Here is a 21,966-nt window from a genome sequence, read left to right as displayed (position 1 = left end):
GTGTGTGGGTGTGTGTGGGTGTGTGTGTGTGTGTGTATGTGTGGGTGTGTGTGGGAGGGTGTGTGTGGGTGTGTGTGGGAGGGTGTGGGTATGTGTGTGTGGGGAGGGGTGGGCGGGTGGATGAGTGTGTGTGTGTGTGTGTGTGTATGTGTGGGTGTGTGTGGGAGGGTGTGTGTGGGTGTGTGTGGGAGGGTGTGGGTATGTGTGTGTGTGGGGGGGGTGGGCGGGTGGATGAGTGTGTGTGTGTGTGTGTGTGTGTGTATGTGTGGGTGTGTGTGGGAGGGTGTGGGTATGTGTGTGTGTGGGGGTGTGTGGGCGGGTGGATGAGTGTGGGTGTGTGTGTGTGTGCGTGTGTGTAATCAGGGATGCGAAGGCTTTTGCCAGCACAGTACCAGGATCCACCCCCTAGGAGTTTTGAAGACTTGTCCTTACCAAAGCCAAGGAACTGGTTTCTAAGAGAAGCGGAAGCATCACCGCGTCTCTCCCGGTGGGTGTTTCTTTCCCAACTAGCCACAACTGTGTGGGAAGCGGGACTGATTTCCAGAAGCAGCAAGTCAATACTGAAGAGAGCCTTTCACTGGAGCCCGGTTATGAAGCAGAGCTGCTTAATTAAATTAGACCCCAGGCCTCTGATTACGGTGTTCATCTAAAATAAAAAGCCAAAATCTTCACTGAGGGTAGCGATAGTAGGCCCTGTCTGTTCACATATCCTCAACGTTTGAGGATGCAGCCTATGAGGCCCCTGATGACTTCAGAAAAGGAGGGAGTCGCCCACTGCAGCTGACAGCTGGTTTCAGTTGTCGATGTCACAGCTCTCCGAAAAGAAAAGCTTGCTAATGGTTGAGTTGCTTTGAAATCTCCCAGAATCTCTGGTGAGAGTCTAGATCATCAACTAGAAAGCCACCATAAAATGTACCCCAGTGACTAGCCTGGAGCTCAGGGTCTGGGTACCACAAGCCGCCAAGTGTGGAATGCGGTTGCGAGGCTTTCTGACCATCTGCGATGTGCTCAAAAGGACCAGGTGACCACAGTCTGCCACGTGACTCTTAGGACTTAGCCTGAAGAGGTGAGCCAACAGGAGCCAGCCCGCACCCCCAAGTCTCAGCCCCTCGGTCCCGCGCTTCTCTGAGACTTCCACTAGTTCTAGAGTCTTTAGAGAGAGCAGCTAGGGCCAGCAAAGAGCTCAGGGCACTGCTGCTGTCTGATCCGGGCAGGCGTGGGAGACCAGGAGCGGCTCCCAGTGACCACACACCTGTCACAGCTGTGCTGGGCGCAATACACACTCAGATTGATTCCCGCTGCACACTACCAAGGGACGAAAAAGCCTTTGGGCTTAGGGGAATCACACTCATCCTCAGTTCTCATTTAGCAGGACTTAATACAGACACGAAGGCCTTCTGAATATTGATTGGAAAGACTGATGCTGAAGCTGAAGCTCCAATACTTCAGCCACCTGATGCAAAGAGCCGACTCATTGGAGAAGACTGAAGGCAAAAGGAGAAGCGGGTGGCACAGGATGAGATGGTATTAGATAGCATTACATACTCAACAGACATGAATTTGAGCAAATCCTGGGAAACAGCGGAAGACAGAGGAGCCCAGCATGCTGCGGTCTGTGAGGTCGCAGAGTCAGACACAACGTAGCGACTGAACAACAAATCCTTCCAACTCAACTTTTCTGCTTTTTTTCTGGCCCCTCAGGCCTTTTTGAAACTTTGATCTAGAATTTTAAGGGAAGGGTAGACTCACTGGAAAAGACTTTGATGCTGGGAGGGGTTGGGGGCAGGAGGAGAAAGGGACAACCGAGGATGAGATGGCTGGATGGCATCATGGACTCGATGGACATGAGTCTGAGTGAACTCCGGGAGTTGGTGATGGACAGGGAGGCCTGGCGTGCTGCGATTCATGGGGTCGCAAGGAGTCGGGCACGACTGAGCGACTGAACTGAACTGAACTGAACTGAAAGTTTCCAAAAGAGATACTCTGGACTTCACCTTACAAAAAGTTTAGTCATTTTTGTTAAGAGTATTTCCAAGTAGAGAAAACACTTCAGATACCTGAATGGGAGACTTTGGAAGTAAAACCCAATGCAAGTTAAAAAGAGATGATGGAAAAGCAGGTTGGGGAGGGAAAGAGGGCTATGTACTTGGGGCTCCAGAAGGGGCCAGTTCTCCTGATATAAGATACAGGGGGCCTCAACTCAGTTTACCCATCCATCCTGCTCAAAAGTCAAAAGCGCTGTCCCAGATCTTAATGGAAGTTAGTGTTCACCTTGAGACTGAGGTTGGGTGATAAAAAGAAATCCTCTTTAACAAGAACTCATGAGCCTGGGACTGCCCTGTGGTCCATGGCTAAGATTTTCCCTTCCAATGCCGGGCGCAGGTTTGATCTCTGGTCAGGGAACTAAGATCCCACATGCCTCATGGCCAAAACGCCAGAGCAGAAAACAACAGAAGCAATACTGTAATAAACTCAATAAAGACTCTTAAAATGGTCCACATGAAAAAAAAAAAAGAATCTTCAAAACAACCCTGAGCCAGAGACTCTGCTGGACACACGACATGCATGTCTTCAGTCCTCCAGCAGCCTAACAGTTGGGCCCCTAACTCCAACAGCCGTATCACTGGGCCCCTTTTACAGATGCAAAATGGGGACAAAGAGAACCTAGGTCATTTGCACCTTCATAGTTCTCACCCTGTGAACCTCCTCCAGAGGAGCCCCTTACACCCCTCTTTGTGCCATTAAACTAGTAATTCATGGTGACCAGCTTGATCAGTCCCTTGTCACTGGATGCTGGCTGACATGAGCAAAAATTTCCATGGGTTCTGAAATCTGCCCTACACATTTATTTTTTAAGCATTCTGTTAAAAAGACATATTTTTAGCAAAATAATGCAACAAAGTAAAGCGTATCAAAATGCTGCACTCACCTCCTTTCTCTGTGAGCACAAAAGCAAACATCTGTAACTCTTTTAGCTAATTCTTCTGGTGACCATCTCCTATTTTTTCATCATATGCTTATCTTCTTATTTCTTAGGGGTTTCCCCCCCCCCATTTTACACATTACTAACTTCTAATTATGACAGAGGAGGAGGATTTAACAATCTTTCCCTCCATCCCACTTCCTTCCCCTCCCCCACAGGCATTTTATCACAGTCATCAATCAGTATTTACATTTTTATAATAGTGAATATGGTTTACTGCAGGGCTCTGCAGTGAACTAACTAGGCTTCAGCTTTTTCGCATACTATTTTGAACTAATAATTGCCTCATCTTAATGTGTTGCATAGCTTTTAATGTAAGAACTTTTACAATTTTTTTCCAAATTTGTCATTCAGTGTCCTGAATTCTGAAAAGTGTTTCGTGCTAAACACTCCGTCATAATAGTGAGATGATCTATCACTTCCTTCTGTATTCCTGGGGCCTTTCTCCTAACTCTGTCCCTGCTCACACCTCAACTGGTAGTTCTTGAGCCCAAATGTCCATCTTTCATCCTAAACTCCCTCTCCTGTGTAGAAATCCTGATTTTCTGTGTCCTGGGTTTTCCTCTTTTGTGGTTTATTTCATTGTTCTGTTGGACCATATTGTCCACAGCTTCTTAAGAAAGAATTTGTCAGAGGTAGTGTTTGAGTCCTTTGTCTGGAAATGTCTTTATTCTTTCTCTCTCTCATTTGGTCAATAATTTGGTTGGGTGTACACTGAAAATAATTTGCCTAATAATTAGAATTTCAAAGATCTTTGTCTTCTGGCATCTGATGTTGCTGTTTGTCACTGTTGTTCAGTTGCTAAGTCATGTCTGACTCTTTTGACCCCATGGACTGCAGCACACCAGGCTCCTCTGTCTTTATCTCCCTGGCTTGGCTCAGATTCATGTCCATTGACTCAGTGATGCCATCCAACCATCTCATCTTGTGTTGCCCGCTTCTCCTGCTGCCCTCAATCTTTCCCAGCATCAGGATCTTTTCCGATGAGTCAGCTCCTTGCATCAGGTGGATTAAGTATTGGAGCTTCAGCATCAGGCCTTCCAATGAATATTCAGGGTTAATTTCCTTTAGGATTGACTGGTTTGATCTCCTTGCTGTTCAAGGGACTCTCTAGAGTCTGCTCAAACACCACACTTTGAAAGCATCAATTCTTCAGTGCTCAGCCTTCTTTATGGTCCAACTCTCACATCCATACATGACCACTGGAAAAACCATAGCTTTGACTAGATGGACTTTTGTCAGCTAAGTGATGTCTCTGCTTATTAACACACTGTCTAGGTTTGTCATACCTTTCCTTCCAAGGAGCAAGTGTGTTTTAATTTCATGGCTGCAGTCACCATCTGCAGTGATTTTGGAGCCCCCCAAAAAGAAAAACGGTCACTGCTTCCACTTTTTTCCCTTTCATTTGCCATAAAGTAGAGGAACCAGATTTTATTATCTTAGTTTTCTGAATGTTGAGTTTTAAGCCAACTTTTTAACTTTTCTCTTTCACCCTTGTCAAAATGTTCTTTAGCTCCTCTTCACTTTCTGCCGTGAGAGTGGTATCATCTGTAAATCTGCTGCTGCTGATATTTCTCCCAGGAATCTTGATTCCAGCTTGTCACTCATTCAGTCCAGGATTTTGCATGATGTAAGTCCAAAATTCTGATTCTCATTCTTTCTAACCCTGATTTTTCCCTCTACAATTTTTAAAAATGTTTCATTAATTACTTATTTATTGACCACACTGTACCACACATAGGACCTTAGTTTCCCAATCAACACTGAACCGATGTCCACAGGAATGGAAGGTCAAACTCTTAACTACTGGACTGCCAGGGAAATCCGTCCCTTCACGGATTTCTAGGGGATCCTGTTTAGCTTAGGTGTTCCAAACTTTCATAATGATGAAAAGTATATATTATTTCATAATAATGATGGTATGAAGTTTTTTTCATTCATTTATTCAAAGGCCCTTTCAATCTAGGGGTTTTTTGTCCTTCAATTCTGATATATCTTTCTTACATCAATTTTTGGATAATTTATTCTGTGCGATTTTCTTTTTTGAAAAAAGAAGAATATCTATATGTTAGATGTCTCAGACTGATTCTGCCTTTCACGTTTCACTCTTTTCCATCTTTTCTTTTAACTTCTGTTTGATTTGCGGAATTTTATTTTCACTGAAGGTTTTTCTTTTTCTCGTTGAATTTCCATCACATTTTAATTTTCATGAGGCCTTTAAAATATTACATCCTGTTCCTGTATCATAAGATGCAGTATTTTATCTTTCTGAGGGTAAGTTTATTGCATAGGTTTTGGGAGCCATTTTTCAAATTGGAGGTCTTTCTCCAGTGTTTGGTGATTCTTGACTGTCTGTTCATATTTAAGAGACAGACACTGAGAAGTGCTGAGGAGGCTCTCTGTTGGTTGAGGTCACGAAGGAGAGGCGTTTCTCCTTTAATTGGGTGGGGAGTCAAATTTCATTGGAGGAACTCTTGTCTCTACTACCATGGAGACCCTTTCCCCTGTTGCTCACTTTTCTGGGAAAGCATCCTCTGGTACATGCCGGACTGTTGGCCTTCTGAAAGAAGGTGGGGGAGAACTGCAGACCGTAACTTAGTCTCCATTCTCATTTCTGAGCCTCACCCCTGCTGCCTCTGCCTCGGTCTGGGTACTCAGTCTGGGTCATATCCCTTCGTGTGCTGTGCTCAGCTGCTGCAGTCATGTCCGGCTCTTTGAAACCCCATGGACTATAGCCCTCAAGGCTCCTCTGTCCAAGGGATTTTCCAGGCAAGAATACTAGAGTGGGTTGCCATGCCCTCCTCCAGGGGATCTTCCCAACCCAGGAATTGAACCCATGTCACTTACATCTCCTGTATTGGCAGGCAGGTTCTTTACCACTAGCGCCACCTGGGAAGCCCATATCCCTTCATAGTTCTTATAAACGGTGTGTATGTTGGCGAGGAACTTTTGAGTGAAACCTTTGATCTACTTGGCTCTCCTCTCCTGCTCCCATTTTAGGATTACGCTTGTGTAATATCTATACTATTATTTATTAAATAGGTCTTTCAAAAGAAAAAGAGAATTGTCATCCTAAACTGAATTACTTTATAACAGGGGAGACGCTCTCTTAGGTACCTGGTATATTTTGGATGGTAGGTGGGGCATAGTGTTCTAGAAGACTTAGAGGTCTGCTCTTTCCAGATTAAGCTTGAAATGATGCTCTGAAATGCAGTCACCATTATCTACACTGTTAGAGGTAGAGATGAATCTAAAGATAACTGGCATTCATTGAGTACATAATTACCCAAGACTGTTGGTTTCAGTCGCTAAGTTGTGTCTGACTCTTTGCAACCCCATGGACTGCAGCACACCAGGCTTTCCTGTCCTTCACTGTCTCCCAGAGTTTGCTCAAACTCACGCCCATTGAGGTGGTGATGCCATCCAACCATCTCATCCTCTGTCGTCCCCTTCTCCTCTTGCCCTCAATCTTTCCCAGCATCAGGGTCTTTTCCAATGAGTCAGCTCTTCGCATCAGGTGGCCAAAGTATTGGAGCTTCAGTCTAACTCCTTCCAATGAATATTCAGGGTTGATTTTCTTTAGGATGGATTGGTTTGATCACCTTGCTGTCCAAGGGAATCTCAAGAGTCTTCTTCAGCATCACAGTTTGAAAGCATCAGTTCTTTGGCACTCAGCCTTCTTTATGGTCCAAATCTAACATCTGTACATGACTACTGGGAAAACCATAGCTTTGACCATACAGACTTTTGTGGGCAAAGTAATGTCTGTTTTTTAATATGCTATCTAGGTTTGTCATAGTTTTTTCCCCAAGGAGCAAGCCTGTTTTTATTTCATGACTATAGTCACTGTCCACAGTGATTTTGGAGCCCAAGGATATAAAATCTGCCACTGTTTCCATTTTTTTCCCTTCTATTTGCCATGAAGCCAAGACTGTACCAGGTGCTTTATGAGTTATCTCCTGTAACCTTTACAACTTTTTTCTCTATAGAAGATGACAGAGGTTCAGAAAGATTAAAAAGAAATCTTTCAGAGTCACATAGTGTCTAAGATGGAATTTGACTACAATTGTCTTTCTCGATAGCAACAACAACTGCTAACATTTGTTGAGGATTTACATTGTATCAGTCTTGAGAGCCAGTCCATAGTTCTTCTGGCACTCTTCTATCAGATATAATTCCAGGAATCTATTGTCACTTCCACTATATAAAGGATTTGATTTAGGTCATACCTGGATGGTCTAGTGGTTTTCCCTACTTCCTTCAATTTAAGTCTGAATTTGGCAATAAGTAGTTCATGATGTGAGCCACAGTCAGCTCCTGGTTTTGTTTTTGCTAACTGTATAGAGCTTCTCCATCTTTGGCTACAAAGAATATATTGATCAATCTGATTTCAGTGTTGACCATCTGGTGATGTCCATGTGTAGAGTCTTCTCTTGTGCTGTTGGAAGAGGGTGTTTGCTATGGCCAATGAGTTCTCTTGTCAAAACTCTGTTAGCCTTTGCCCTGCTTCATTCTGTACTCCAAGGCCAAACTTGCCTGTTACTCCAGGTATTTCTTGACTTCCTACTTTTGCATTCCAGTCCCCTATAATGAAAAGGATATCTTTTGGGGATGTTAGTTCTAAAAGGTCTTGTAGGTCATCATAGAAGCATTCATCTTCAGCTTCTTCAGCATTAGTGGTTGGGGCATAGACTTGGATTACTGCAATATTGAGTGCTTTGCCTTGGAAATGAACCAAGATCATTCTGTCATTTTTGAGACTGCACTCAAGTACTGCATTTTGGACACTTTTGTTGATTATGAAAGTTACTACATTTCTTCTAAAGGATACTTGCCTACTGTAGTAGATATAATGGTCATCTGAATTAAATTTGCCCACTGGAATTGGCTGTGGGGAGAACTGGGTCTTGCTCTGGTGGGCAAGGCCGTGCTCAGTAGATTTTTAATCCAATTTTCTGCTGATGGATGGGGCTGTGTTCCCTCCTTGCAGTTTGGCCTGAGGCCAAACTTTGATAAGGGTAATGGCAACCTTCTCCAAAAGGACTTATGCCAGCATGCCACGCCTCCCAGGACTGCCACTATCAGATTAGATCTGACAGACAGGTGCCAAGAGAAATATGGATGGAAGTTTGCAGCATTGTGCAGAAGATGGTGATCAAAACCATCCCCAAGAAAAAGAAATGCGAAAAGGCAATATGGTTGCCTTACAAATAGCTGAGAAAAGCAAAGGAGAAGAGGAAAAACATATCTATCTGAATGCAGAATTTCAAAGAATAGCAAGGAGAGATAAGAAAGCCTTCCTATGGCTAACAAACACATGAAAGATGCTCAACATCACGCATTATCAGAGAAATGCAAATCAAGACCACAGTGAGGTACCATCTCATGCCAGTCAGAACGGCTGCAATCCAAAAGTCTGCAAGCAATAAATGCTGGAGAGGGTGTGGAGAAAAGGGAACCCTCTTACACTGTTCGTGGGAATGCAAACTAGTACAGCCACTATGGAGAACAGTGTGGAGATTCCTTAAAAATTGCAAATAGAACTGCCTTATGACCCAGCAAGCCCACTGCTGGGCATACACACCGAGGAAACCAGAATTGAAAGAGACACATGTACCCCAATATTCATTGCAGCACTGATTATAATAGCCAGGACATGGAAACAACCTAGATGTCCATCAGCAGATGAATGGATAAGAAAGCTGTGGTACATATACACAATGGAGTATTACTCAGCTGTTAAAAAGAATACATTTGAGTCAGTTCTGATGAGATGGATGAAACTGGAGCCGATTATACAGAGTGAAGTAAGCCAGAAAGAAAAACACCAATACAGTATACTAACACATATATATGGAATTTAGGAAGATGGCAATGACGACCCTGTATGCAAGACAGGGAAAGAGACACAGATGTGTATAACGGACTTTTGGACTCAGAGGGAGAGGGAGAGGTGGGATGACTTGGGAGAATGGCACTGAAACATGTATACTATCATGTAAGAAACGAATCACCAGTCTATGTTCGATACAGGATACAGGATGCTTGGGGCTGGTGCACACGGATGATCCAGAGAGATGATATGGGGTAGGAGGTGGGAGGGGGGTTCAGGATTGGGAACTCATGTACACCCGTGGTGGATTCATGTCAATGTATGGCAAAAGCAATACAGTACTGTAAAGTAAAATAAAGTAAAAATAAAAATAAAAAAATATGGAACTATCTGAAAGACTTCATTATAATATCCAGACTCTCAGTATCTATCAAAAGTATGCCTGTTTCTGGGCCACTGCCTAGTGTATCATGCAGAGTATTTTATTGCTAACATAAAAGGTTTATATAATGTTCATCAGAAAAGCATAATAACAATAATAAATCTCACATAAGATTGAAAAATAAATAAAATAAAAAAAGAAGCCTTCCTAAGTGACCAATGAAATAAATAGAGGAAAACAATAGAACAGGAAAGACAGAGAGCTCTTCAATAAAATTAAAGATACCAAGGGAATATTTCATGCAAAGATGGACACAATAAAAGACATAAATGGTATGGGCCTAACAGAAGCAGAAGATATGAAGAAGAGGTGGCAAGAATACACAGAAGAACTGTACAAAAAAAGGTTTTAATGACACAGATAACCACCATAGTGTGATCACTCACCTAGAGCCAGACATCCTGGAGTGTGAAGTCAAGTGGGCTTTAGGAAGCATTACCACGAACAAAGCTAGTAGAGGTGATGGAATTCCTGCTGAGCTATTTCAAATCCTGAAAGATAATGCTATGAAAGTACTGCACTCAATAGACCAGCAAATTTGGAAAACTTAGCAGTGGCCACAAGACTGAAAAAGGTCAGTTTTCATCCCAATTCCAAAGAAGGGCAATGCCAAAGAATATTCAAACTAGGGCACTCATTTTACATGCTAGCAAGGTAATGCTCAAAATCCTTCAAGCCAGGCTTCATAGGACATGAACTGAGACCTTCCATATGTACACACTGGATTTAGAAAAGGCAGAGGAACCAGACTGCTAACATCCATTGGATCACAGAAAAAGCAAGAGAGTTCCAGAAAAACATCTACTTCTGCTTCATTGACTATGCTAAAGCCTTTGACTGTGTGGATCACAGTCAACTGTGGAAAATTTTTAAAGAGGTAGGAATACCAGAACACCTTACCTGCCTCCTGAGAAGTCTGTATGCAGGTCAAGAAGCAACAGTTAGAACTGGACATGGAACAATGAACTGGTTCCAAATTAGGTAAGGAGTACATCAAGGCTGTATACTGTCACCCTGCTTATTTAACTTATATGCAAAATACATCATGTGACATGCCAGGCTGGATGAAGCTCAAGGTGGAATCAAGTTTGCTGAGAGAAATATCAATAACCTCAGGTATGTAGATGACACCATGTTAATGGCACAAGGCAAGAGGAACAAAAGAGCCTCTTGATGAAGGTGAAAGAGGAGAGTGAAAAAGCTGGCTCAAAACTCAACATCTAAAAAACTAGGATCATGGCAACCAGTCCCATCACTTTATGGCAAATAGATAAGAAAAAAAAAATTGGAAATAGTGACAGACTTTATTTTCTTGGGCTCCAAAATCACTGTGGACAGTGACTGAAGCCATGAAATTAAAAGATGCTTGCTCCTTGGAAGAAAAGCTATGACAAACCTAGACAGCATATTAAAAAGCAGAGACATCACTTTGCCCACAAAGGTCTGTATGGTCAAAGCTATGGTTTTTCCAGTAGTCATGTACCGATGTGAGAGTTGGACCATAAAGAAAGCTGAGCGCTGAAGAATTGATGCTTTTGAATTGTGGTGCTGAAGAAGACTCTTGAGGGTCCCTTGGACTGCAAGGAGATCAAACCAGTCAATCCTAAAGGAAATCAACCCTGAATATCCATTGGAAGGCTTGATACCGAAGCTCCAATACTTTGGCCACCTGCTGTAAAGAGCTGACTCATTGGAAAAGACCCTGATGCTGGGAAATATTGAGGGCAGGAAGAGAAGGGGACAGCAGAGGATGAGATGGTTGGATGGCATCACTGATTCAAGGGACATGAGTTTGAGAAAGCTGTGGGAGATAGGGAAGGACAGGGAAGCCTGACATGCTGCAGTCTGTGGGGTTCGAAAGACTCAGACACAACTGAGCAACTGAACTACAGCAACAACAAAAATCCTGAGAGCCCCAAAGCTTGCTTCTCATTTGCCTAGTTGTCCCGGGGCATATCAATGGCGAGTCATAAAATAAATTCCTGTATAACTAAAGTGTCCATCTTTTGTGGAAACAACTTATTTTTCCCTGAAATTATCTGGAAGCAATGTTGTTGTTTTTTTTAAAATAACACACTATTTTACCCACTTTTCCTATATTCTCGTTATATGACTCTCTTATACAAAGTCTTTTCTTTTTAGACAACTCACTCTCTTTTTACTCTGCAGTTGGAAAAAGTGACTCTAATTTTCCAACAAGAAGGTATTCGTTACAGCCAAACCATAGCAGGAATATATTATGCACTGTTCTTCAGGTCTCCCTTGTTGAAATCCAGGCTCATGTCTGCTTGTGTGGCTTTGTCGGTTCCCAGGTTAACAGGCTGGGACTGAGACTGCATCGTTTTCTGGTTTGATCTATGACATATTCAGTTCAGTTCAGTTCAGTTGCTCAGTCGTGTCCGACTCTTGGCGACCCCATGAATTGCAGCACGCCAGGCCTCCCTGTCCATCACCAACTCCCGGAGGGCACTCAGACTCACGTCCATCGAGTCCGTGATGCCATCCAGCCATCTCATCCTCGGTCGTCCCCTTCTCCTCCTGCCCCCAATCCCTCCCAGCATCAGTCTTTTCCAATGAGTCAACTCTTCGCATGAGGTGGCCAAAGTACTGGAGTTTCAACTTTAGCATCATTCCTTCCAAAGAAATCCTAGGGTTGATCTCCTTCAGAATGCACTGGTTGGATCTCCTTGCAGTCCTAGGGACTCTTTATTGCCTTGAAGCTGCACGTTTACTCCTTCTCCGAGAAAAACGGTTATGGGGGAGAGCATAAAACAGACTCTGGTTTTGGGGTAGATGCTCGGGAACAGGGGGTTTCCTGAGGCTTGATCACGCCTTTGCATATGCCAAGCCTCCTTCCTCATGACCTTTGCCATGGGCGGAGTTCCTCACACTGGCCCCCGGCGCTCAGCCTTCTTCACAGTCCAACTCTCACATGACCACAGGAAAAACCAGAGCCTTGACTAGACGGACCTTAGTCGGCAAAGTAATGTCTCTGCTTTTGAATCTGCTATCTAGGTTGGTCATAACTTTTCTTCCAAGGAGTAAGTGTCTTTTAATTTCATGGCTGCAGTCACCATCTGCAGTGATTTTGGAGCCCAAAAAATAAAGTCTGACATTGTTTCCACTGTTTCCCCATCTATTTCCCATGAAGTGATGGGACCTGATGCCATGATCTTCGTTTTCTGAATGTTGAGCTTTAAGCCAACTTTTTCACTCTCCTCTTTCACTTTCATCAAGAGGCTTTTAGTTCCTCTTCACTTTCTGCCATAAGGGTGGTGTCATCTGCATATCTGAGGTTATTGATATTTCTCCCTGCAATCTTGATTCCAGCTTGTGCTTCTTTCAGCCCAGCGTTTCTCATGATGTACTCTGCATATAAGTTAAATAAGCAGGGTGACAATATACAGCCTTGACGTACTCCTTTTCCTATTTGGAACCAGTCTGTTGTATTACATGTTCCCAAATTTGCAGGGCAGTTGTGGATCAATACATAATAATATGGTTAAGAGCTTGGCCTCTGTGGCCACAAGCCTACCTCTGAACACCAGTTTCTCCAAGTTTTTTTCTTCTTCTTGACTCTGTGGCCATGAACAAGTTCCTTCACATATCTGTACCTATTTCCTCGTCTATAAAATAGGGCTAATGATAAGATATCATGGGGCCATTGAGAAGATTGTTGTTCTACTGTTGTTCTTGTCCTTTTTAGCCTTTGTTTGTTTAATGTTTTGGTTAAGCTCATGTTTTTTAGGCCCCAACAGTTTTAAGGCTCACGATGACCAAGGAGTTAAGCGCATTCCAGGAGAAAGTGGCCCAGGTCCCTACAGGTCCTTGGACCAGTCAGCGAGGGACTTCTGTACCTTGAAGGTAGGCTCGGGTCTGCAGTCCTTGTCCACAAGGAAGAACCTCAGAAGAAGAGAACTCAGGCCGTTCACCCTGAGCTGTAGAGTCTCTCAGGGGGAATGAGACAGGCTGGGACCTGGGTCCCTCCACTGCAGTGCTGCAATGCTTGGACACAGCTCTCCTCAAGCAACAAAATTCAAAGAAACTATATGGGACTGAAAATAACATGCTTGCACAGTTGGAAAAATTCGGGACAAAAGAAACAGAGAGACCGAAAAACCCAACTGCCACTGCTGAAGAGCCTAGAGCAAAACCAGGGTACTGCACATGCTCCCTGAACACAGCATCACCTAAGCCATCCCTGGACACACCCCTGCCTTCACCCCATATAAGGAACCAGCTTGTCCGCCCCCTCCTTGGGGAGTGAGCAAGTGAGGGAAACTGGTTTGTTCTCCCTCTTATGTGCTGCAGCGGGGTCCCTATAAAGTTTGCTTGAAAAAAAAAAAAAGAATAGTAAATTATTTTTAATACACGTCACCATGCTGAATTTTAATAAGCGCATGACAGCAGCTAGCTCTCATGATCACTGGTGATATCTACAGCCCTTTAATGAATCCTTACTGCAGACCAGGTACGGTGCTCAATGCTGGACATGCAGTGTCTCCTGTAATCCCCATGACATGGTAGCCCGTTTCCAGATGAGGGGATTAGAGTTGGGGGAGCTGAAGAGGATTTTCCCTGAAACTGATGAGGCTGAGCTTCAGGCCTCCTACCTGAACAGAGCCCTGAGAGCTGGGGGTGCTGGGACATGCAGGGTGGGGGTTGGGGAGGAGCCAGGCTACGGTCAGAAGTACTTCCGTTAAGTGATTCTGGTAACTGCCTAGAGTTCTCACAAAAAAGGGATCCTCTTTACCAAGTCCTCAGTGAGTTGTTACAATGTTGATCATGCTAAATGTTCATTTTGGGATCTAATTTTGTGAGATGTTTCTTTTCTGTAAGAGGGTCCTTAAGTTTATGAGCTTCAGTCCCCCAAACCCGGATTTGGTGCTCAAAAGAGGTGCGTTTGGTTTTACTTTTAATTTCTGTTCCACATTGTATCCTTGCTAGATTGATTTAAGCTACACAAAGTCACTTTACAGGAATGGAGAGAATCCTCAAATTGAAAGGCTCATGGTAGCTTGGAATTAGACTGTCTAGCTGCCTATACTTAGTAAGGCGTAGGGTTTGGTGAAGTCTTAATGGGCTTCATCAATACAAGTTTAAAAAGTCTTGCAAATAACCTTCCTCTTACAGTGAGTAGTGGTTTGATGTCTCTTTTATAATCTATGAATCTCCTAGAAAAGTGGTAAATTGGCAATATATTTCTGTGCTCTGTTTGAACCTTTGATTTGCAAGAGTGATTTCAACATAATTTTCCTTTTGCAGAGCATGACTGCTGAAGCAAAACAAAACCCAAAGATAAACAGCCTTCATAGGTTTGACCACGATAGATTTTCCAAAGCAAAGAATAAAACATCAAAATGTCCGCTCAGTCGTTCCTTGTCCTTAAGAATCCTGGGGAGAATCAGATCATCTGAAATAGAAACTCTGCTATTTTTACACCCAATTGCAAACTGGGAAGTTGCCAGGCTTTGGTCTCAGCAATGAGTCTTCCCAGGAACTGGGTCTAGAATTTATTTATACTTTACACTTTGGAGAAAGGTACACTCTGAGTCATTTCAGCTTTGGGTACTTTTCCTTTTTTTGAAGAATCTTTGAAATTAGTTTTTGATATTTCTGGTCTCCTCCACCTAGAAAGACAAGGCAGCAGGGGAGCGAAACTGGCCAGAACCTCCCCTGGCGGGGCATCACCAGTGTTAATGAATGGACAATGGGAGGCGAAGGCCGGTGAACCGTGCTTGGTGCTTGATGGCAACTCAGATCGGTGGCTGGCGTGCCCCCCAAAGCGGAGTTGGGTGCAGACACTTTAGATCTAACTTAAAATCCATCTCCTGGGCAACAGACAATGCCAAAATATAAAACTGTGCGCCGCCTTATGTTGTTTAATGCAGGACTCCAGGAGCATGGTGTGGACACACGCTCCCCTCACACAGAGGTCGCTGAGCTATCACAGACGTCTTAGCAAATCTTCTCTTGGCCACTAACATCTTCCCTTCATATGGCCCATTCTTTTTTTTTTTTTCATAGATGAACAAGAGAAAGGCTTAACAGAAATATTATTATGCATCACTGAGAACAAGGGCCTCTTCCCAGGTTCCGATATAATCTTTTTTTTTTTGCCATGGTGCATGTGATCCTAGTTCCCTGACCAGGGATCAAATCCGGGCCCTGGGCCCCCTGCAGTGGGATCATGGAGTCTTAACCACTAGACTGCCAGGGAAGTCCCTCCAGTATATTCCTGTATGTTGTCTACACACACACACACACACCCATCTCCAGAACACAGTGAGGCAGGGGACAGGAACAGAACTTGCGTCAGAAGCATTTATTTACGTTCAATCACCAGCAACACCAACCCACTTTCACTATTGGTAGAATCCCAGATGGCTCATTAAACCAGTAGGTTCTCTGAGAATTGCTGCAAGGGACAAGGCTGACTCGTCTTTTGCCAATGAAGCTGCTGGAGTAGAGGTTACAGTGTGGACTGGTTTTACTGGGGGTGGGCATGACTAACAGAAGGAGAGTGAGTGAAGCTGCGTCTGAGGGAAGGCTTCAGTCATTGTGATGTGAATCGAATCTGCTCGTGCTACGCCAGTAACTTGTTTCTGGCTTCTATTAATGTGGGTTGTTAGGAGTTACAGGGGCCGGGATGACGCCGGGCAGGCGCTGCCAGGCAGCTTCTCTGTCCACCTCAGTGTCTTCATCTCACCAAGTGCAGGGACTGCATCAGTGAAAGTGTGTGAACATGGCCCAGCCTGGATCTAGGGACGCCTTCCTGCATCCTGGTTCACTTCCGGGAAGGGATAGGCACAGAGGTCTTGGTTGTTATTTGACTGTAGCCTCCAATCAATTCAGAGAAGGAGAAAGGAGACTGAACGGGCTAGCTCAAAAGGCAGAGAGAAAATGGCTTAAACGTTAAATTAGTGCAATGAACTAAATGTCAATTACCTTTTGAAATTAAACAAGTAGGTAGGTTGAAATATTTACCAACTGGTGTGTACTAGCTGTTGCAAATTAATGAAATAGCTTATGGTTCTTAAATAGCGATAAGGGAGCTTCCTTCCAAGTGTCAAAATTATAAACAATTCAAAAAATAATAATAATAAGCCCTCTTTGCTCAGTTCCACACATATTTACTGAGCACCTGCTCTGGGCTTTTATGGGTTACTCTGTGCCCTAATTTTAGTTTTAGTTTCAGGCATTGTTTGACCTTTGGGAACCTGTCACATCTAAATTTGGGGGCTGCCTCTCTTCTGGTATAAACAATTGAAAATCCACGGTTATATAAGGTGGTGAATTTCTTCATTAAGGAGGCCGTAATCAGGGCTCCCTTTATGACCTTTCTTATTTTAATTCCTTTAGGATGAGGTTAAGATTTTCCCTTTCCTGGAACAGATTCACTGTAATGAAGATTATTCATTTATTCATAAATAACATTTAATGAACATCTAAGTATATACAAGAGCTCCGTATCTGCCTTTTACAAGGTTTCTGTAAGACTCAATGAGAAATTTATGTGACCCCACTTTAAAAAAAAGTAAACTGCTATATAGAGAGGAATGCTATTTTTATTACATACCTGAATGAGTCACAAACGCATTCAACTGCTCCCAAATATAGCAAGTTAGTTATCTGGGTCTATTTTCTTAAAGTTGTAAGAGTAGCTACCACTTAGTGCAATTGGTATGCTTCATAACATTTCATTTAATCCCTACAATAACCTTAGGAGGTAGGATTCTCTGCCTCCTAGAAGATGAGGAGACATGAGGTCAAGTGATCTGATGAAGGTCCTGTATTTAGACAGAACTGGGCTTTGGATCCAGACCTATTCGTGAACTCATTCTATTCGATAATGCACATTCATTTTTATAGATGATGTTGTGCTTCCAGTGTATTAGCGTCAAGGCACACTGACATTATGAAAAATCAAGCAGTTTCAAGACTACCCAGCAGAATCACAACTTCTTGATCACGGAGTTGTCTGTGTGAACAGCAGCTGTGGCGCTGGGCTATGCCGTGGCTCACCCTGCAGCAGGCTGGGCCGCTCGCCTGCACTTCATAGCCTAGTGTGATTTTTGCCTTGGGTTTTCCTGTCTTTCCCCTCGTCCTGTCACTTCTCTCCGATGTTCTTGTGCCTGTGATGTGTTGGGGACTAACACACCAAACAACTAGAGCGGTGGTTCTCAAAGTCGTGTCCACAACCCACCTTGCGAGCTAGTTTAAATGCTGATGCTTGGGTCCCCTTCATTCCCAGATGTTCTGATTCAGCAGCTTTGGGAAAGTGAGGCCCAAGAACTGCTGCCCTAGGAGTAAAGAACACATGGTTTGTGACTGTAAGTAATGTATTCTCTAAGTAGTGTCTGTATTTGTCACCTTTCCAACGTTCATCTCAGGCCTGGCTAGCTGGGATTCCTGGAGATACACCCATGGCAGAAACCTGCCATCGGAGAGGCTACGTAATTGCAGTGACTGAACTGCATTTTTCTTCACTTACTGTAAAAAATGCTAGGCTTATTAAATAAAAGTCACGAAAGAGCCTAAAAGTACCACAAAAATGCACCCTCACCCCTAAAGCCTTGCTTCAGTCTGTCGAAGCTCTAGGTTCCTTTTCCCTTAAAGGCCGTGGGTGTGAGTCCTGGTGCCTGGCCCAGTACCTGGCTCCTGACAAACCCCTAGCCCGCGTGAGCCAGAGTTCTGCCCTCATCTGTGAAGTGGGGAGAGAGCTGCCTACTTCTCAGGGGTGTGGGAGCTTCTGAGAGATGTATATGCAAAGTTCCAAGTAGGCTGACATGCGGTCGAACTTTAACAATGAACTTTCCATAGGACTTCTAGCTGTAACTAGCACGCAGGAGTCTGGTGGCTCTGTGAGGGGCCAGGCTTCAAGTGTGCTCAGCCCAGTGCACTAGAGGTGAGCGCAGGCGCGTCTTCCCGGGCAGTCTGTCTGCGAGAGATACAGTTTGCACCTTGTGGGCCCTGTTCCCACTCTGGCTGCAGAAAACACCATTCGGGGGATAAAAGAAATCAGGACTCTGCTCTTTCATCTATTAGAGACAAACCCTAATAATGAAGTGCGATTACCTCAGCAGAAGAAACAGGCATACTAACATGAAAAAACACATTTTATTGCACTTAAGTTATAAGAAAATAAAATTTCTAAGTGAATCAAACCATAGACACAATCCCTTTAAAGGTTGTTTTCCTCCATCATGTCAGGTTGTTACATAACTAAAATTAACTCACTTGAATCTGATTGTTTTAAATCAGACTATAAATAAAACAAACAAAAAATAAACAGGAGGAGGAAAAAAAAAATCACTAGGATACAGTGTTAAACCACTTTCACAGTTCAGCTTGAGTTGTGGCTCCTGGAAAATGAGGCAAACCATTTGACTTTTCCATTCATTTCGCTTGTTTGCACGTGATGCCTTTACTACAAAAACTGGATGGTTTCTGCTTTGTCAGTTACTCAGAGCAATAAAACTGTAACAGTTGTTTTCCCAAATACTGTAAAACACTAAGACTGACCAGCAACTTTATTTTAATTTTGCGTTTTATATATTTTTAAAATATTTTTGTCAGTTTTACTATGCACGTTCATCCATTCACCACAGCCCTCAAAAAGAAAAGTTTCTCCACAGAACAGGCAGCAACAGCTCTGTTCCAAGGAATGTGTTTTAATTTTTGCCCAGATAAAAGAAAATAAGCTTTGCACACACTCTCAATTCTTTACTTGCAGGCAAACTTCACTCTTTATTTTCTGAAACTCTCCCATTCTCAGCCTCTTAGAGGCACAGATGGTTCAAGTTTCAGTGGCAAAAAGTCTTTTTTTTTTTTTCCGTAACCAAACTAGAGCAAATTTGGAATTCAGTCTGGGACTAAAACGTCACAGCAGAAAAAAAATAAAAAAAAATAATTTGCTTTTTTTTCTTTCTTTCATTTAGCAGCATAAATAAGTTTGGCCACTGGGAGTACAGTACAGGGGTGGGACACGATCCCATATTTGAAGACCTACTTCTAGCACCAGCATCAAGAATTAAATCCATCTCGGGACTCACAGAACCCAGGACAACTTGCCACCTTTGAGCAACTAGGCATTAAAGAGTGTATGTGGAAGCGACAGGAATAGATTAACAGAGGCTAATACTGTGATTGATTGACATTGGCAATGGTTTGGCAAAAAAAAAAAAAAAAACTTTTCATGATAACTGTACAAAAACAATTCACAGTAATTTTTTTCCTTTTTAGCTTTTCCACTCCAGAAAAATAACTCTTTTGTTTCAGATGCTCTCTGGTGAGACAGTCCACCGGTACTGTGTGGGTGTTACTGCAGCTTCTTTCTAGGTCTCAGTGGTAAAAGAACAGGCCAGCAGAATCTGTGACGACGTCTCAGCAGTAACGCTGCCCAGCGACCACTGGAGAAGAAAATAAAGAAATAATTGCACCTGGTTTGATTTCGAAAGTCTCGTGTTGCAAAGCTGCCCTCAGTCCAAAGTGAAGCCTCTCCCGGGAAGAGCCGGCAGGCGCCTCTCTTGCCAGTTGCGGGTGGTCATCGCTTCCTCTTTTCCTTCTGCGTCTGTAGGTCTTTTCGCTCTGTTGCCCCAAGCCAACATCCTGCACCACTGAGAACAAGGGATATTTTTTCTTTTTCTTTTTTTCTTTTGCAGGGGAAGGGCAGGGAGTCTGTCGCCTAGGTGTGGGGACAACGCCCCCTCTCCTGCTCTTCACTTCATGTCCACGTCGAAATCCAGCACCAGCAGCTTGGTCTCCTCCGTCCCATTGCGGCTCCCGACAGCACACACCAGCTTTGTGTTCGAGGCTCTGATCCGCCACACAACTCCCCCGCTCCCCCCACTCTCCAATGTGACTAGGTTGCGAATAAATTCACCCGTTTTCAAGTCCCAGAGTTTTACAGTTCCATCATCTGAGCTGGTAATTACAAAGTTCTTGTTGAACTGTAAACAGGTCACAGCACTCTGATGCTTGTTGGGACCTAGGCAAAACCAAAGGAATTTCATTACTGGTTAGAAATCATGGTTTCAGGTCAGTTAGACTGTAATTTGTGGAATCTACACTGGAACACACAATAAATGAAATATTTTAAACACTGCACATTTAGAAACTGCGTTCTGAGTATTTTAGAATCAGCAGGGATGTAGGAAAATCTGGTAGCTATTTGTAAGTGAAGTGTTGGTCTTTGAGGGTTCTGTCTTTCAGGAAGCGTGGTTCACTACCAGGCACACGTCATGTGTTCTGGTTGTGTTGAAGAAGCCCATCTTCTGCTTGTGGACCATCTACTATACTACCCTACCACTCTGAACTGACCAATCAAGGGCAAAGGCTGCATGGACCCTATTCCAAAACTCTGAGAAAGAGACAAAAGTTGCCAATGAGAAAAATGCTTCAGTACCACCTACCAAACGGCCTCACTGAGAACTGGCACTTTCTAAGGGCTCTGACCAAGGAAAAGCAGACAGTCGCGACAGAAGAGGCCAGCAGCGGCGTGCCGCCTGTAGCGCTGGTGGCTTCAGACGTCTCCTCCTCTAGTTGAGCGGGCACCGTGATTCCCCCCATCCTACTTAAGCAGATGGTTAAGGGTCTAAGTCAAGGCCAAAGCAATTTCCTATCAGATTAGAGAGGCTTCTCCCCCTACCCCCACCCCCAGTAAGGCAGCTCTTTAATTTAAAATTGGACTACAAATTCAAAATAAATGATCACTCAACAAATACTCAACAAACGCGCATGCTGCTTCTGTGTATCACACCTAAGATCTCTCTTCACCTTGTTCTTTCAGGTTAGGTAGAGTTAACCATACATGTAGGAAGTGATGAAACACTTTTATATTAAAAACACAATTTAAAACACTTTCTTAGGGCAGCCTAGTTCTGTCAGTTCAGAGGGGAAATGCTCATAAACTTTTCTAAAATCAGTTTTCATTTTGTATGAGGTTAATCATTCTGTGACACGAAGGTTTCACATTTCTCTTTTGACCAACTATCTCATTTCTAAGGAATGCAACTGAAGGTGGGCAGCCAGTATTTACCTTGCAATGTTTGTAAACACTGTCCTGTTTTGATATCCCAGATTTTAACTGTAGAATCTGCATTCCCAGAGACAAGAATGTTGTCTTTGAGTTCCATTCCACTTGTTAACGACTGGTGTCCTGTTAGCGTGTGAATGCAGTTCCCTGTCTCCACATCCCAAACACGGATTGACGTATCAAGGGATCCACTCACCACATGGATGCCATCAAACTACAACAGACACAGTTTATTAGACTAGAAGTGTGGGTATTCTTGATTATTATCTATTGACCTTAATCCTAAAAAGGGAGGGGAGCAAAGCATGAGAAACAGATAATGCCAGGAACAAAATGAGGTACCAGGGTAAGCTGCATGCAACCGAACGACTCCCCAGTGCATGTTCTCAGAAGCTTCTATCAGAAACGCGAATTTTTTCATGACCAGTGGCCTCAAACTAGATGCAGAAACAATTTTTAAAAAAGCACAATGAACGTATTATTGTCAGACCATCTGGCCACACTTAGGAGCTACATATTATGAATGATTCGATATGGACTACCATTGGAGTTTTACTTCCCAACGGGAAGGTGAAACTACTGATGTGGTTTATGATACAAGGTGTGCTTATCAACATCTACGGCACGGAAAGAGCTAGAGATAACTCTCATGATACTTCAAAGTAAGTTCC

General features: G+C 43.5%; 1 protein-coding gene across 5 annotated transcripts in view; it reads right to left on the bottom strand.

The window, feature by feature from the left end:
• Positions 1-18,359: 18,359 nt before the first annotated feature.
• Positions 18,360-21,966, bottom strand: part of FBXW7 (F-box and WD repeat domain containing 7) — a 132,505-nt gene continuing 128,898 nt past the window's right edge. For 4 of the 5 annotated variants that reach the window (XM_060400967.1, XM_042234291.1, XM_004017197.6 and 1 more), the window contains 2 exons: positions 21,299-21,509; positions 18,360-20,248 (listed from right to left, as the gene is read on the bottom strand). In XM_060400967.1, coding sequence (XP_060256950.1) covers positions 19,980-20,248; positions 21,299-21,509 — 480 coding nt within the window. In that variant the 3' untranslated portion in view covers positions 18,360-19,979. The remainder of the gene's footprint in view (positions 20,249-21,298; positions 21,510-21,966) is intronic. The other variant, XM_042234293.2, reaches the window with a different exon arrangement.

This window comes from Ovis aries, chromosome 17, assembly GCF_016772045.2.
Source record: "Ovis aries strain OAR_USU_Benz2616 breed Rambouillet chromosome 17, ARS-UI_Ramb_v3.0, whole genome shotgun sequence".
Classification (NCBI taxonomy): domain Eukaryota; kingdom Metazoa; phylum Chordata; class Mammalia; order Artiodactyla; family Bovidae; genus Ovis; species Ovis aries.
The sequence above is the reverse complement of the archived record's forward strand: the minus strand, read 5'-3'. Positions and strand labels throughout refer to the sequence as shown.